We start from the raw sequence: 17,838 nt of genomic DNA, 5'->3' as shown, positions 1-17,838 counted from the left end.
GGCCGCTGCATGGCGCTGAGATGGCGGGGGCGCCGCGCGGCGGAGGCGGCGGCGGAGGCGGCGCGGGCGAGCCCGGGGGCGCCGAGCGGGCGGCCGGGCCAAGCCGCCGGCGCGGGCTCCGGGCGTGCAACGAGGAGTTCGCTTGCCCAGAGCTGGAGGCGCTGTTCCGCGGCTACACGCTGCGGCTGGAGCAGGCGGCCACGCTGAAGGCGCTGGCCGTTCTCAGCCTGCTGGCGGGCGCTCTGGCGCTGGCGGAGCTGCTGGGCGCGCCGGGGCCCGCGCCCGGCCTGGCCAAGGGCTCGCACCCGGTGCACTGCGTCCTCTTCCTGGCGCTGCTCGTGGTAACCAACGTCCGGTCCCTGCAGGTGCCTCAGCTGCAGCAGGTCGGCCAGCTGGCGCTGCTCTTCAGCCTCACCTTCGCGCTGCTCTGCTGTCCTTTCGCGCTGGGCGGCCCCGCCCGGGGTTCCGCCGGGGCCGCTGGGGGGCCAGCGGCGGCCGAACAAGGGGTTTGGCAGCTCCTTTTGGTCACCTTCGTGTCCTATGCCTTGCTGCCCGTGCGCAGCCTGCTGGCCATCGGCTTTGGGCTCGTGGTGGCTGCGTCGCACTTGCTGGTCACAGCCACCTTGGTCCCCGCCAAGCGCCCACGTCTCTGGAGGACGGTAAGTGCAGCCGCGCACCCCTCATCTGGTCTCGGACACACTTGCTGGGACGATGCTGGGATTGCCCGCAGTCGGGCGCGCTTTTTCCTATGCGGCGGGTGGGGACACTGAGGCTCCGAGTGGGGGTGTGTTCAAGGTCACTCCAGCGAGTTGGGGACGCAGTCGGGGCTGGCACCCCCGGCCAGGGCTCTGTTCAGAGTTACAATCCACGAAGCGCCCCTGGCGTGAAGTGTGGAGAGGGGAGACAGGTGTGGAGAGAGAAAGGTTTGGCCAAGGTCAGGGAGCTGATGAGCGGCCAGACGGCGGCCAGAGGCGTCCGCCGGTCTTTTGCCGCACCCATCCCCACACAGGGACTGAAAGTGGGCGAGGAGAGCAGACCCCCAGGGCAAGTTCCAAGGCTGGCTCTGCGCGCAGCGCGGGGCTCTTCTCCTGCGCACCTAGAGCGCGTACTGGGCTCGCCTCCCAGCCCTGCGGACCCGAGGGGAGTATATGGTTGGTGGGAAAGGACTTCGGCATTTCCAGCCTTGCTGGCCACCCTACTGTGGACATGCCTCCGGCCCAGAAAGAGTGGGGTTTGCCAAGGTCAAACACAGTCTAGTCCCTGCCGCTGCCACTCGGCGGTTGCCCTGACCCTGCCTTCTCTGCGCCCGAACTTTGTCACTGTCTTCCCAGTCGGGCGGGCGAGATGGTTGCAAGGACGGGGACGCTGTCTGCCTCCCGCGGACTCTTCCTGGGCCCTGGAGGAGCCTGCTCTTCCAACTGCCCGGAGGTGGACGTGGACCAGAGGTCTTTGCCCCACAGCGGGGCTTTGAGAGCTTCCCCTTGTGCCCATCTCCAACGGGCCGCGGGGATGGGGCTGGGAAGTGGGGGATGGGGAGATTTGGAAGACCCTGAGGAGGGTTTTGTTTCTGCCTCTAGCTGCAGTTTAGCAGGGGGATGGTATGAATCAAATGGAGTGGGGGAGCCCATCTCACGAAAGGAAGCAGTGGTGGGAGCAAATTGGGGAGAGGTAAGGGGTCGGAGGGGAAGCTGAATCCAGGGAGATTAGGGAAGAATAACTGGAGGGCGGTGGTAAGGAGTCCCACAGCCCGGCCCCAGGGGACCAGCACCCAAGGATCTAAGGAGGCATCCTTAGACGGTGATGCCAGGGGCAGCACACAGTCAGAGGAGCCGTGAGATGCTCAACCTGGCACAGGGATAGACACATCACTGGACTTGTGTCTTAGGGTCAGAGAGAGACCAGCATGTGCTCAACCCGTGGGCAGGGGCGGGAGGGAAGAAGACAAGAGTACATGGAGAATTGTCAAAGAGGGCGTCGGAGGAAGAGAGGAAGAGAGGTAGAGGTGAAGGGCAGAGGCACAAAAGGATGGCTGAAGGCTGAGGAAAGGGGAAAGGAGCCAGAGGACTTCATGTCCTGGAGGTGAAGGAGGCTCTTCCACAGCCTCCTGTGGGCAGCACGTGGGCCTTGCCTGACCATTCTCAGGGGGCATTCCTGTATCTCCTACGGCCCCCACCCCCCATCTGTCTGTGTTTAGCCTGGGCCTCATGCTGGCCCCCACAGCCAGACCCGCAACCGCAAGACAGCCTCCCCAATCTCACCAGATGCCAGGGCAGCTCGGGAATAGGGAGGGGCTGAGCTTGGTCCCTGGGCAGGCCCGGGGATCCCAACCACACTGCATTCTCTGTGTTATTACACCAGGGAGTCAGTTGGTGTAATAAAAGGCTGCGTTATTGTCTTTCTCTTTTAAAAATAAAGACATTTCCTATATAGCCTCTAGTCATTTCTTTTAGAGAATCAAAGATTAAAAAAGAGAGAGAGGGGAGAGAGTCTATAAAGGAGTTTCTGGACACAGAGAGCTCTGCCCCTCCCCCTGGGATAAGATGAGCCCCTGTGACTGTCACTGTAGTGGGCAAGGAAGCCCATCCTGGGAGCAAGGATTCTTAGGGAGCAGACATCTGGGTTTCTCTGCTAGCTGTGACTCTCTGGGCAAACCAAAGCCTTACCTCACTGAGCCTTGGGTTTCTCACCTGTGTAAAGGGCAGAACGGCGCCCCTGCAGGGTTCTAGTGAAGACAAACACTTCCTATTGGAAAAGCACATATTGGCCTCTTTAGAATGTTCTATTCAAGTCCACGTGTCTATACAGGTGGTAGTGATATTGACAAACATGGGGCGTCAATGCAGGGAAACTTACAGTGGGGGGAGCAGGACAGATGATTCCCAGGGATTCTGTTTTCCAATTAGAGAATTCCAGGAGCCTGTGAAATCTGCCCTTAATGAGCTCTGCAATTTGGTGCTTGCGATGGTGAAGAAGACAGCACACACATTTACACAGCATTGATGTTTCTGCTGCTCTTCACTGCTTTACCATCCACTTCTATTCAGACCTGTGTCACTGTGCAGTGCAGTCACTCGTTGACAGCACCTTGTCCTCCACACAGCGTTTTGGGCAGGTAGTAGCCATGCTGGGCATGGAGTGGATGCCCCAAAGAGGACGAAAAATGGAGTGAATGAACGAAGGAATCTTTGCAGGGGATTTCCCTCACTGCATACATAGCAGGATGCTGCTTCAGAGTCTGAGATCTCCACGGTGATCTTCTGGTGCTGAGCCAGGTGACTAGTCAGCCCAGTGAGCTCCAGAGTCGGCTTAACTCCATGGGGCAAAGGAGCTCCCTCCCTTGAATCCCACCCCTTTCTCTGAGACCCAAATGCGTTCTTGTCAAGGATAGCCCCAAGGAAGCCTGGAAAAAGCCTGCGCTTTCTGAGGCCTGGGTTCGAGTCCCTGCTCTGAGCTATGGAGAAAGTTCTTGTGTTTTATTTCCAGAGTCTTTGCCCCTCCGAAGCAAGGCTCTCAGGGTTCCCTGCAGCATTCGTGTTCCAGTTCTGGTGCACAGGGCTCTGGGAATGCAGCCTGGGTGCTTTGGGGCATCTGATTCCTCTCCTGTAAAGCCCAAGCTGCCCCAGGACTCTGGGGGGCAGAGGAGAGAACGCTGAAAGCTAGCATGCATGACTATTAGCACAGGTGGAATTGAGTAGCTAGGGCTTAGCTCCTCCCCCGGAGAAGTGCTTGATGCTGATGTCCCTGAGCAGAGAGGTCTTTAGGGGAAACAGCCTCGTTCCTACCTGGGCCAGCGCTGAGGAGGTATCCATAAATATGTGCTAAGTGGCCAGAACTGAGTTCCTTTCCTTTCCCAGCCCCTTGCTTTTGGGTCACTGATTGTACCTGTATGAAATACAATTCATTTTTATTTAGCTGAGCACCTGTCAGAACTGAAAGCATCCTGTTCAAGACATCCATGGCTGCTCACAGTCAGTAGGGGCAAGGCCTGCCAGGGTGGGCTGAAGATCATGGGGGTGGGGTAGGGGTGAGTGCCAAGGAACATGGGGGATAAGGAAGGCGGAGAAAGGGAGACACTGGATGTCTGGGCTTGGCCTCTTGTGATGCCACTCACTGACTCAGAGAGCCTCAGAGGGAGCAGCTTGGAATCTTGGGAAAGGGGGGCCTGGGCAGGACCCCAGTCCTTCCCACAGGGGTCTGCCTCCCACCCTGCGCCCTGCATTGCCTGGGGAGAACCAGGGTGCAGCACATGTGTGCAAGAGGAAGACCTGGTCTCTGCCAGCTCTGAGCTTCCTCCCTTTGCTCCTTTACTCTGCACTGCCTCGAAATACCCACTTTTTGACCAGTGGGAATCAGGATATTGTATTTTTACTTAATTTTTTTCTGAGGTAGTAAGGATCCATTGCAGTGTGCAAATTATATGCTTTCAATTTGGTTGCTTATCAATGTAAATGAAATACATTTCAGTTTCTGCCGAGTTCTTAGCTGTAGGCAGGATAACAGAAATCACGATTATCACGGAGAAATGGGAGTCAGCTGAAATTTCCCTGTGCAGCCCCAGTTATATCTGAGCTCTGGTTCAGAACCATGGCTTGGTTGCTTGGAGGTGAAACAACCTAACCACAGCACGCAGAATCCTAGGGCGCAAGGGACCTGGATGACGTGGTCGTTGACAGCAAAGCTCGTGGCCTAGGTGTGCGCTGGTGATGCCAATCTGCCAGCCCTCAGGCTGTGCCCCATATGCCTTTGTGTGCCCTGTGCCCACTGCCCAACATGCTGTCAATTCCCAGTTAACCCCATGCCCTGCCTCCCTTTCCCCAGCCTCTCCCTCTGCTGGCCCTACCTCCCCTGCTGGCCCCTCCTCTGGCTGGGCCTTCCTCCCCAGCTGGGATCCTCCTCCCCCACCAGCCCCTCCTGCTGCTGGTCCCTCCCCTGGCTGGGCCCCACCTTCTGTGGCTGGCCCCTACTCCCCCATGGACCCCTCCTCCACTTCCCCTCCCACTGGCCCCCTTATCCTCATGGCCCACAGCCTGGTCCTGTCACCATGGAGTACCCATCTGCTGTGCATCCATCTGCCTTGGTGGAGCCACTGCCTACAGCGACAGGGCTAGGGTTAGAGCCGGGTCAGGGAGGGTGACAGGTGGGGTGCTCCTCCTGGCACAGGGGTCAGGCTGTGTGAAGGCAGGGAGTGGGCTTCCCTGCCCCCTGCTGTGTGGTGGCCTGGAGACCTGAAGGTAGTCTCCTTGTCCTTGGCTGGACGCTCTTCCTGAGGTCAGTTTTGCTGCTGTCCTGGGCATGGCCCCCACAGTGTGCTCCCGACTCTGGCTTCAGTCCTGTCGCAGCCTCGCTGCTTCCTCCAGCTCCACATTGCCCACAGGCCTGTGTTTAGTGTTTAGGGAGCAACAGCAGGGGACATCCATGTCCCTGGAACCTGCCCTCCCCCCTCCTCCTCACCCCCCCCCCCCGTTTTTGTTTTTCTTGTAGGGGTGGGTGGTCCCCTGGTCCATTTCCTTTCACCCCCTGGCTTATCCTCCCTCGAGGGCAGTTAACTTTAACATAAAAAGCTTCTAGAATTGCCCCTGTCAGGGCAGCTGGGATGAGGGTGCGCAGGAAATGAGTCTAGACAAAAGAGAGGGAGAATGGTCCTGGGCATCGGGCCAGGGGCTCCCACTCACTCCACCTCTGAGGTGGTCCAGTGGGCCCAGGGGCTTTTCTCTGCCCCTCCACAATGTGCCCAGCAGGGGCTGCACTGTGGAAGGAGCCCAAGACACGCGCTGAGTCTGGTCGCACTGGTGGACAGTGGGCTGCGGGGCAGGGGGGCAGCTCCTCCACGGACCTGAGAAGAGTGGGAGCAGACACAGGGGTGGAGTCTGCAGCTGCTGGGGCCTCCCTGCCTCTCTACGCTGGTTCCCATGACCCCACGGTGTTTAGGTGCCAGGCTTGAGCTGGGGGCTGGGGTACCGGGAGAATAAGACCTCCCTTCCTCTGGGAAGCTGCAGTCTACTGGGGAGACCCTGGTCAATAACTCAGACTGTAGTCCCACAGGGCAGGGCATTCAGGTGACCTTAGAAGGTGTACACAGGGGACAGACCAGGCCTAACCGCTTGAGGCAGCTTCCCTGTGGACTGGGCGCTCAGCCAGGGTCACTGGACCAAGCACAGGGCTGCGAGCGAGTGAGAGTAGTGGGGCGAGTCCCGCAAAGGCCCAAGTGGGGCAAAACCACACTGTGGACTTGCCCTTTCTCCCAAGAGCAGTGCCGAGTGTGGCCACCAGGAGGTGGGAGTGTGCTGGGGGCTGTGTGAGGACCTGAGGGCACCACTCAGCAGGCTGCGGTCAGTGATGTCCGCTTGCCACTGTCATCACTGGCTTTTAGAGTTGTTTGCCTGCCCTTTTGGGGCTCACGGTGGTTTTAGGTCGATGTCCCTCTCCTGTCACATCTCTGAGGTTGAGAGGGCGAAGGATCAACTCCTTAGGTTCACAGGTTCCTGCAGATGCCCGGAAATGTCCTTGGACCATTTCCTGACTCATACGGAAGCTGGTGGGCATGTGAGGTGGGTGACTCTTCTGGCATTTCAGGGGCTCTAGTGTATTCTGTGTGACTTTGGGTTGGGATGATCCCCATGCCTCAGTTTCTCCCTCACCAAAGGGAACAGTAGCTCCCTCCTGTGGTTTTGTAGAACAGATACATCCTCCAGTTAATATGAATGGATTGTGCCTGGGAGGCGTTCCCTGTCCTCCCCACACTGTTCTGGGCTTAGTGAAGTGGGACCTACTCCTTACCGTCACTTACATACATAGCTGTATGTAGCTGATGACCTACTAGTTAGTCTCTGACTTAGTAAAACTGAATAGTTGCAGTGAGGCGCTGGTCTTGATCAAATGTTGGGAGAGACCCCCAGAATGCAGGTGGCAGGCATAGTCTGTTTAGCCCAAGTGTTCTCTGACAACTGTACTAGACACCCTGTGGAACAGCCCCAGTCGGAGGTGGCCATGTGTCCACAGTGGAGGCTGGCATCCCTGTGGCCATCATGCCAGGCTGACCCCTTTTCAGCCAGGTTTTTGAGCCCCAAGCAGCATGGGGGCTGAAGTGGCAGGGGCAATGGTTTGGGCAGGAGAAGCAGCCTGGCCACCTAGCCATGTCCACGTAACCCCCTTGGGGAGCTCACACGACCACAGGCTCCTCCCTTTACCCTGAGGGGCTGAGCAAGGTAATGGGAAGAGACCTTTCCTGCTCTCCATTTGAGCATATGAGTTATATCCATCCCTCCTCTTTGCGTGAACATACACAAACACACATGCTCATGCATAAACACATGCTCATACACACGCATAAACACACACACACACACATACATGCACATACCCACACAAAAACCCTCCCAGATGCATACACTCACACTCATTCTCCCCCCAAACATGCATGCACATAATCACACAGAAACACAAACACATAAACCAGTGCATACTCACACATCCATACCCACTTGCGTGCTTGCACTTACACATTCACATGCACCCTCACACTCATTTTGTACCTATACACTAGCTCACACACACAGTACATTCACAAATACATGCATGCTCACCCACTTATAGATTCACACACTCACAAAGCAATGCACATTTGCACACTCACAATAAGTGCACTGACATGCACACTCGTAAACTAATGCACACTCACATGCTCATGCTCACCTACACTCACTTCACTGTTACTAGTATGTGGGTCTTTTGAGTAGATGTGCCATCCTGGTCTCTGAGGGAGGGCAGCCTGTGCCCTGTGTCTCAGCAGCACCACCACAGAGACCTGGGTTGAAGCCCAGTTCCCGCACCTCCAGCTCCGTGACCTTGGCAATCTCAGAATCTGGCCATGAAGGGAAGCCAGGCTGCCAGCCTTACCTGCATCACGGAAGTGTAGTGAGGGCTGGTGGGAGGGCAGGCATGTCCACATGGGACTCCCCTTGGGAGCTGTGGAGGCAGGGACGGGGCTAGGACTCTAAAGCCTTCCTTAGGGAAGGGAGTGGGGCTGCCTGCCACTCGGCTGTGCCCCTCTCTAGTGCAGGCCAGGGCAGGCACCTGGCGGGGGTGGGGGGGTGGTGGGAGGTGGGGTGGGAGGCCTGCCTCCACCGCCAAGTCTTCCTGTTCTGCCTCCCAGTGTTTCTCCACTGTCCCCTTTAACCCTTCAGCTCCCTGTGCCCTCTTAAGGCTGCTCTGGGCTCTTTTCTGAGTGGAGCATGAGGTGTCTTCTGCATTATTTTGCTAAGGGGGTCCCATCTGTCCTCCTACCCCATGTGTGTTTCCCTCTGCCATGCCGAGATGCCCAGGAAGGATATAAGAGGTGTGGGGGAATCCCTGGGGGCAGGGCAAGGAGAATAGGAGCCCACCGCAGCAGCCTAGCTCTGGCTTTGTGCTGAAGGCAGCACAGTCCCTGGAACAATCCCATCTCCCTGGATTAAAGGGATGGCAGGAACTGCTTTGATCTGCAGGCTTTAGTGTTCGCTCTGTCTTCAATTTGGGTTGGGAAGAAAGCCTGGAGCTGAGAAGAGCTGTCTGCTTCCCAGAGCTTGGGTGTGACTTCATAGAGCCTGAACACAGCTCTCTGGGTGGGGCCTCTGTGTGGGCATGTGCCTGTGTGCACACATGTGCATGTGGATACGTGTGACTGTGTGTACACATCGTGTGTGGATGTGCATGTTTGTGTGTCGGTGCATGCCCATGTGCATGTGTGCATGCATGTGTTCTTACATGTGCATGTGTTTCCATGCGTGTATGCTTGTGTGTGCATACAAGTGCAAGAGCATTGGTAACATTTAGAGGAACCTGGGAGCAGGTGGGCAGGATGCTGCCAGCAGTGTGATGGGGTCCCCAGAAGTGCTGGGAGCCCTACACTACAGCCTCCGAGCCCTGCAGAGGAGAAAGTCCATGCTGGTAGCACATTCTGAATCTGAGCACAACTTTTTGTTTTGATTCTAAAAATACAGAGCAGCTCTTTTATCAGAGTACAGTGTTTCCTTGTTTCCTTCTCTGAAGTAGATTCTTCTCTGAGGTAGACTCTTCAGCCTTCGGGAAGTGGCTCAGCCTGAGAAAATGCAGATGCATGGTGCTTGGCTGGCCTGGCTCCCTGGTGCTTGGCCACCTGAGTGTTCTTTTCTTTTCCCCCTTCTTTTTTTTTGAGATGGAGTTCCGCTCTTGTTGCCCAGGCTGGAGTGCAGTGGCGCGGTCTCGGCTCACCACAACCTCCGAGTCCCAGGTTCAAGCGATTCTCCTGCCTCAGCCTCCTGAGTAGCTGGGATTACAGGCATGCACCACCACACCCGGCTAATTTTGTATTTTTAGTAGAGATAGGGTTTCTCCATGTTGGTCAGGCTGGTCGTGAACTCCTGACTTCAGGTGATCCACCTGCCTCAGCCTCCCAAAGTGTTGACATTACAGGTGTGAGCCACTGTGCCCTGGTTTTTTTTTTTTTTTTTGAGACAAGGTCTCTCTCTATAGCCAAGGCTGGAGTGCAGTGGCATTATCATGGTTCCCTGCAGCCTTGAACTCCTGGGCTCAAGTGATCTTCCTGCATCAGCTTCCAGAGTAGGTAGAGCTATAGGAGTGCACCATCATGCCTGGCTAATTTTTTTTTTTTTGTAGAGATGGAGTGTCACTATGTTTCCCAGGCTGGTCTTGAATTCCTGTGCTTAGGTGATACCTCACCTTGGCCTCCCAGAGTGCTGGGATTACAGGTGTGAGCCACCATGCCAGGCCCTGAGTGCCCTTTTCTTACTGACCTGGTACACCTGATTGCCGTCCTGCTGCGTGTGGCACACCCTGGCTCTGGTGGCCCCCACTTCCTGGGAGCATCGATGCTTCCGATGGATGGGGAATTGTTATTTACACAACAGGTGGCATGGGGCCCAACGCATGACGTGTCCGAGTGTGGAGATGTCAGACACCCACTGTGGACAAAGAGGATGGCCACTTCACAGCAGGGACGTGCCTGGGACGGAGCCTCCCGTTGCCCCCTGCTGTATGTCTCTAACTGTGGTTCTCTGGCTGGCTCTTGCCCACTAGCCCTAAGGACTCACTTGACCTCTTGTCCCTGGACATGGTCCTTCTAGCACCCTTCCCTCGCAACTAGGCTCAGTGCTTTCTCGATAAACCTGTTTAATACTGCATTCTATGCCCCCCGTACCCCCTACCTACCACACAGTCTGGAGCCAGGTCTAGAGGTCCCAGCCTGTGGCCAGCATCCAGCCTTTCCATGTAAAGTGTCACCTGGTTACACTCCAGGAGGGCTTCTTTCCCAGCCTGTGGGGGCACCTGTGGGTTTTCTCAGCTCTATTATCCAGTCTCTGGAAGCAGCATTATTGTAGTAAGCATGCAGCTGATGAGGGCGAGTCTGCTTAGGAGGATGGTGGAAAGCTCAGGAGATGCCAGGCAGTTGCAGGCATGCGCTGGGAAGCCTCAGGGCAGCCTGCTCTGGAACATTCTGTTCCCCAGGGAGCATGTGGCAGTGAGCATTCTGGTGGGTCACCTTGGTGTGCACCATGTGCTGGCCAGTGCAGTGAGCCTGTGCTGGAGCCATGCTCAGTGGTGATGCTCCCAGAAGTCATGAGTGCCTTTGCCTTCATTCCCCTATGAGAGGAATAGCCTCTTAAGAGAACGCATTGCCTTTCTGAAACAACCGTGGCCTCAAAAAGGGATCTTAAATACTTGTTCGTTGAACTTGTTTTCTGTGACAGCTGTATTCTCAAACCCTATCTGCCCTGCAGTGTCAGTGATTAACTGAGGGAACGTATTTTAGGAAACATTGGCTTAGCCTAAAGATTTTGAAATGTCTCTGATAGTTAATTTTTAAAAATCTGTACTTGCAGACATCATAGTTGTTTCATGAGCACTGACCACATCCTGGTGCTGGGTGGGATCTTGTCACTGGCAGGTTCCCATTGGGTGGGTACATCTTTTTTTTTTTTTTTTTTTGAGGTGAAGTTTCACTCTTGTTACTCAGGCTGCAGTGCAATGGCACGATCTCATCTCACTGCAACCTCTGCCTCCGGGGTTCAAGCAATTCTCCTTCCTTAGCCTAGCCTCCTGAGTAGTTGGGATTACAGGCATGCGCCACCACGCCTGGCTAATTTTGTATTTTTAGTAGAGATGGGGTTTCTCCATGTTGGTCAGGCTGGTCTTGAACTCCTGACCTCAGGTGATCCACCCACCTCGGCCTCCCAAAGTGCTGGGATTACAGCGTGAGCCACCACGCCTGGCCCAGGTGGGCACATCTTTTATGCCAAGCACCTTGGCTTCAGTTTGTTCAAGGGTCAGAAATGGGCAGTGCCTGAGAGCTCAGCTGATGGTGTGGCTCCTTTTGGCTGGTGTCACAGGCGCTGTGGGTGGGTGGGGGTGGACAAGCTGGAAGTGGCGCTGTTCTGAGGTTCTGGTGTCACCCTCTCTGGGAGGCTCAGATGGTCACTGTGTCATTCATTGATCTTCTGGGCAGGGATGTGTTGAGACACATGGGGAGCAGACTGTCTTTGATGGGAGCTGTCCCCACGGTGCTCTACCACCTGGGGGCTTGCGTCTGTCTTCCTGACTTCCCTGCCTTGTGTTCCTCACTTTCCTGCTGCTGTCCTTATGTCAGATTCTACCAGTGCTTTTTCCTTTCTCCCTCCTAAGCTGACCTCGTGAGTGTGCATGACCTGGGAGGAGAGGCTGGGCTGGCTTGGAGAGGGGCACCATGGAGGAACAGGCTGCATGCGGCCCTAACACCCCCTTGGAACTGAGGTGCCAGTGGTTACACAGGAAGCACCAAAGACGGCTGCTTCTCCAGGTCCCCATGAGAATCCTTTCCCAGGTCTGTTGAACATAGCTTCACACATTAGAAACCTGATGACGGGAGCTCAGGGAGAGCCTGTCAAATTATTTTTTTAAAAATTGTGTTATTTTATTTTTTTATGGAAAATTCAAATACACACTAAAGTAGAGAGGCCAGCACAGTGATTTCTTGAGTACCCATCACTGGCTCCAACAATTATCAGCATTCTCCCGGCCCTGTTTCAAACGATGTTAATTCTAAAATGCTTTTATTAATTCAAACACCAGAAGCTAACAAGCAATTACATTAATTTAAAAACCCGCTTGTGTGAGACACTGAAGAAGCAGCCACGGTTTAAAGAGAATGACGTCACACCAGCACTCAGCCGCTGGTGAGCACCGTGGAGGGACTGAGTGGTGTCCACTGGGTGCCCAGTCAGGGAGGGGGACAGAGGGACCACCCCACCATCCAGACACCTGGGAGATGGCAGGCTGATCGCAGTCGGGAATTTACCAGTGAGAACATGCCCAGTGCTGTGCTGGGAGCAGTTGTGTGGAGTCAGCTCCTTTACTGGCCTGTGGCCCAAGTGCTGTTGGTTCATGTGAGAAAGCACTCCCTCCAGCAGGCCCCCCGCCTGTGCCTGCACTCTCGCTGTGCTCAGGAGAGGCTGGTTTGGAGGACTGTCCTGCAGTGGTTCTCCTGTCCCCATGGATAGTCTGAATGCCACCCAGGCTGAGAGACTGTGCTGGGGCAGCCTGGGTGATGGCATGTTGAAAATGGGAGCAAATTCAATGGAGAGGTTTTCATACCCAATAGGAGTGACCCTGGGGTGAGAAGGGACCACCCAGACCAGTCCAGGGATCAGGAGGCTGCTCTGTAAAAGGAGGGAAAACCCTCTGGGCCAAGGTTGCAGTGAGGGTTGTGGGTCTGAGAGCATGCTCTGCCCAGGGCTGTGGCATGGCCGGGGCATGTGCTCCCATGTATGTGCATGGCATGGCAGACAGGTCAGAGGTGAGTCCAGGGCTCAGCGGGTCTCTTGTGTGCCAGGGAGGTGGCGTTCCCTCCAGAATCTGGGATGATGGGAGGGTCTGCCTCACGGGGACTTTGACTACAGCCTGATTGTGGGTTGTGTCAGGCAGTGGGGTTAGAGAGAAGTTGGTGGCATAGGGCTGTCAGGGGCAGGGCCTGATGGCTTGAGAAGGACTGAGACAGGAGGTCAGAGGACTTGCAGGTTTGGCTTGGGCGGTGGCACCTGTCTCTGGTGGGGAGGAAGAACAGGTACCTGGGGATGCGGGATGATGATGTCAAATTGGGATACTTTCTCCAAGGACTATGGGACGTCTTGGGTTGGGGGAGGGGCCCAGGGCTCCTCCAGGGTGCTAGTCTAGTGACCACGAGTGGTGTCTAGCATGAGGGATGCTAGTCCAGTGACCCCCCCCAGTGTCTGATGATTTTCTCATGGTTAGACTGGGGTGTTGGTTTTCAGCAGGAGGCCTCAGAGGACATGCCCTCACCGCATTGTGTCAGGGCACATCTGTCAACAGGACTCATCATGGCCAGTGCTGGCAGTTACCAGCTGGCTGAGGTGGTATTGGCAGGTTTCTCCTCCGTAAAGTTTTTCTCTTTACTCTTCCTTTTCAATTTTGTGCTTTTCCAAAGGAGGTTACTGTGCTGAGCCCATACTGAAGGAGTGGGGAGTTTACCTTCTTGAAGGTGGAATAGCTATAAATGATTTGGAATGCTCCAAATTTTTGCCTATTCGTCTGTTATCCTTCATTTATTTTTCATTTAATCATTGATTTATATTAGTACTGATGTTTATTTTATACTTTGGGTTACAATTCAATACTGCTTTGTGTTGCTCAAATTGTTCCAACTTTGGCCATTGGGAGCTCTTTCAGTTGGCTCCTGTGTCCTTTGACACACCCCCTCCCTATTATTTGTGTGTGTGTGTGTGTGTATGTGTGTGTGTGACACTTGCTTTACTTTCTGGCCCTGCAAGGTGCTCCAGGCCCATCTGCTTGATGAGCAAATATTTTCTCTGCCTGAGCCCAAGAATCAGTCATTTCTCCAGGGAGCCCCAGTTCCTTTTATTGGAGAATTTTATTAAAGACCATTACCTGGCCTTCTCTTGTCCTCGTTGCTCCTGGGGAGCCATTGCTTCTAGTTTTCTCTCATTAGGCAGAGCTAGAACGTATATGTGCACACACATTTCTATAAACGTTTGCATACATACCCGTCTGTGAATTAAGCCAAACACGAGTTCATCCTGGTGCCTCAGAGTCTAACCTGCCTCCCATAGTGAGGAGCTGGCCCTGGTGATGTTTTCAGGTGGTGCACAGTCAAGTAGAGATGTCCCAGGGCCTGCAGACAGGTCCTGCTCCTCCTGGCTGCCTTTTCCGAGCATGCTTGTGCTCAATCCAGCAGACTCCCTGGGAAGTCCTTCTCTTCCCGGGTGTCTAGCTGAGTTAATCTGGCCCATGAAGATTTCTTCAGGGTGTTTCCGGGTGCTGGCTCTTTGGCCATTGGGGGCTCTTTCAGTTGGCTGCTGTGTCCTTTGACACACCCCCATCATTGCGCGCGTGTGTGTGTGTGTAACACTTTCCTTACTTTCTGGCACTGCATGGTGCTCCAGGCTCACCCTGATGCCTCAGAGTCTAACCTGTGTCCCATGCAGTGTCCTTCGTTGGGTTTCTCCTTAGGTCTCCTTGATAAGCTCATTTGGGACTACAATTGCCACCAATCTGCCCATCTGGTGGATGGAGAGACTGAGGCACAGTGATGGTGCAGGCAGAAGGCAGGGCTAGGGCAAGGTCTGACCCTGGTGAGGACACCTGGACTCCTGTCCTCGCTCGCAGCCCAGCACAGCCCTTGCTGGGATGAGGGCCCGAGAGGGTGTCCATACTGGGAGACCAGCAGCCTGGTACCACCCAGGGCCTGGCTGGTGTGGGCAGCATGTGGCTCTGGGCCACCATGTGGTCAGGGAGCGTGGTGGTGGTGTGCAGATGGCCTGGGCCAGGCTGGGGTTGGATCCCCTGCCCCAGGAGTGGCCAGCGGGCTGTGGTGGGGAGGCCGCCTGTCCCCCAGGCCTCTGCCGCCCCTGGAGCCCTCATCTCTGAGTAGCTCGTGGTGACCCGAGCCTGCCTTTCTTGTCATTGTGACATGTGCTAAGCCACATTACGATTGCCTTGCCTCTGGGACATGCATCTTTTGGATCTAAATGCCCCTCTAGCCGTGAGTTCAGAGAGCTTCATGGAGAGAATCGAGAGTTCCAGACCTTGGGGACAGGTTTGGAACTCTCAATTCCAACACAGTGGATGCATTTGGTGGTTGAGGATGCTCATCTGGGAAAATGCGGGGGCGTGGGTGTCTCGGCGGGTGAGCCCTGTGCTCATGAGCGGGTGTAGGGCACTTGGCAGATGACACCCAGCCCTACTGAAGTGTCCTTTCTGCAGCAATCCCTTCTCAACCACCCTCCTCCATGGGTTTTTTTTTTTTGAAGGGAGACAGTGCCCAGCTCATAGAGGACTGGGTTGTTTGACGGCGCTTTTCCTTTCCAGGGGCCACGGGGGTCTGCAGCTTCCAGTGGGAGTGTTGGTTTCACTGATGACAGTGCCCTTCAAGATGTCCCAAGGGCAGGTAGCGATGGTTCCCATTCTAGTGAGGACAGATTGTAGTTAACAGAAATGGGGAGGCAAGCTAACGAAAAGAGAGGAGTGGCTGGTTCCCTCTGAGAAAGGGTTCCCTGGGCCCTGGGAGGGTTTGGAGGGGCACCTCCATGTAGTGCAGAGATGAGGGGGACTGGCTGCCATTCCCCCCAGCCTCCACAGCCTGCTACCCCACACGCAACAGCTCTGATGCACACGGGGAGGGTCGGTCATCTTGACAACTGACCCGCCAGCTGTGCTATGTCCCCACCCCCCATGGACTCCTTGTCATACACTTGTAATCTAAGCCTATTGTGTTCCAGGAGGAAACCAGGGGAGAAGGGAAGCTAAGATGTGGAAAATCTCCAAGGAAGGTTTTGTTGTTCCTAATTATCGTTTTTGTTTTAAGGGCTGGGATCCACCTGCCTTTCACTTCCTTTAGAAAGTGGGTGGTGGCCTCCTATGCAGGCTCCTCCGCAGGCCTAGCTGGCTTAGCTCTGGCAGCTCCAGCGCCCCATGTGTCCGATGGTCCCTGGGTCTTCCAGCTCCCTGCTCTGGCCCTGACCCTTTCCAGACATCCATGGTGTTCGGTGATTCTGAGCACTGAACACACCCTAACATGCTCTGCATTTTGTTTGTGGAAAAAGCCGGATCTGAGTGGTATCCACACCATGATGACAGCTCTGTCGAATGCACCGAGAGGGAAGCTAAATGGCCGTGTTCAGGTGCCAGAGCCTGCAGGTTTCTGCTCCCTGGGAGACAGGTAGAAATGCCTGGGCTTAATCAGACATAGAAATTCTCCAATTTTGCGAGTGACCAAGGGACCCCTGTTTCATGCAATACTGCATCCCCTCTTCAGGGCCTCTGGCAGGACATGCCATGGCCCTGCATGGCTCATCAGAGTTGCCTGTGTCCAGACCCAGTGGTCTGCAAGACGTAGAGACAGATCAGATGAGGAGACTGGCGGCAGGCAGTGGGGAGCAGGAAGTGATTGTGGAGGGGAACCCTGGGTCAGGCTGGTGCCAGGTGCCTGATGCCTGGGTCTGAGCCTGGTCCTGAGCCTGGAGTGTGGCTGCACTGCTAGCGCTGGCTCCTTCTCAGGCTGGCCCCTTCTTTGTGTCTCATCTGTTGAAGCTGAAGTGGGGACGGGACTAAGGGAGTGTGCAGAGACCGGGCTCTGGACACTGCGTTTCCCCATCTTGTGCTGGTGCTCACTGTGTCCCCAAATCAACATCTGGGCTGTTTTTGTTTTTTGTGTTTTTTTTGTGAACTCACCTTTCCTGAATCTTTCCAGAGGAGTTTGTGTAGGCTTTGTGGGAACAGCCACTCTACACATATGTATTCTCCAGGGATCTTGGTTTTCTGAAGCTGCTATAACAAAGCACCACAGAGTGGGCACCTTAAACAACAGAAATGGAGAATCTCACAGTCTGGAGGCCAGAAGTCCAAGATCAAGCTGTGGGCAGGGCTGGGCTCTCCCGAGACCTCGTTCCTGGGCTACAGACAGCCATCTTCTCTCTGTGCCCTCACAGAGTCTTCCCACTGCCTGTGTCTGTGTCCTCATCTCCCTTCTTATAAAGACACCAGGCAGATTGGATTAGTGCCCACCCTGATGGCCTCATTTTAACTTAATTGCCTCTGTAAAGACCCTGTTTTCAATTAGTCACATCCCGAGGTCCTGGGGGTTAGGACTTTATGCATTTTGGGGGACACAATTTGACCTTGACACTAGGCCTGGTTACTCCTCGTCACCTGACATGCTGTCTCATGGCCGCCCGGACAGGGTGAGGACGAGCTCCTGCCTGGCCGACTCCCTGTGTCCCTGGCCCTGTGCTGTGGGTTTGGCCCGGGAGGCGTGGCTTTTGGAAAGTTCTTGCTATGTTCTCCGGGTGGCCTGGGCCCTCTTCGTGGGTGTGGGATGTCAGGCTCCACATGTTGCCTCCTTCTCTCCCTGCAGCTCGGCGCCAATGCCTTGCTCTTCGTCGGTGTGAACATGTATGGGGTCTTTGTGCGGATTCTGACTGAGCGTTCGCAGAGGAAGGCGTTCCTGCAGGCCCGGAGCTGCATCGAGGACCGACTGAGGCTGGAGGATGAGAACGAGAAGCAGGTCAGTGGCTTGGGCCAGTCAGCCTAGAGGGGTTGGCTGTGGGGCTCGGGAGGTGGAGGAAGCTGCCTTCCTGAGCCTCAGTTTACCTTGTGGTGACATGGGCCACAATTCCCAGTGGTACACGTTGGTATTTGAGGCTGTGGAGGAGATGCCCTGAGGTTTTATAGTTAGCAAATGGAGAGGCAGGCTGGGTTTGCTGCCCATGGGATAGTGCTGGGATGGGGCTGCTCTGGGGACAGCATTTGGGCACGCGGACTTCCGGTTGCAGCTGGAATAGGTCAGCTGCCCAG

General features: G+C 55.3%; 1 protein-coding gene across 1 annotated transcript in view; it reads left to right on the top strand.

The window, feature by feature from the left end:
- Nucleotides 1-11: 11 nt before the first annotated feature.
- Nucleotides 12-17,838, top strand: part of ADCY1 (adenylate cyclase 1) — a 144,957-nt gene continuing 127,130 nt past the window's right edge. Inside the window, exons 1-2 of the mRNA XM_032758145.2 lie at nt 12-659; nt 17,399-17,548. Of these exons, the coding sequence (XP_032614036.1) occupies nt 21-659; nt 17,399-17,548 (789 nt within the window). The 5' untranslated portion in view covers nt 12-20. The remainder of the gene's footprint in view (nt 660-17,398; nt 17,549-17,838) is intronic.

The sequence above is a fragment of the Hylobates moloch genome, unplaced genomic scaffold, assembly GCF_009828535.3.
Source record: "Hylobates moloch isolate HMO894 unplaced genomic scaffold, HMol_V3 SCAFFOLD_1, whole genome shotgun sequence".
NCBI classification, from domain to species: domain Eukaryota; kingdom Metazoa; phylum Chordata; class Mammalia; order Primates; family Hylobatidae; genus Hylobates; species Hylobates moloch.
Note: the sequence above shows the minus strand (reverse complement) of the source record. Positions and strands in the feature narration are given on the sequence as shown.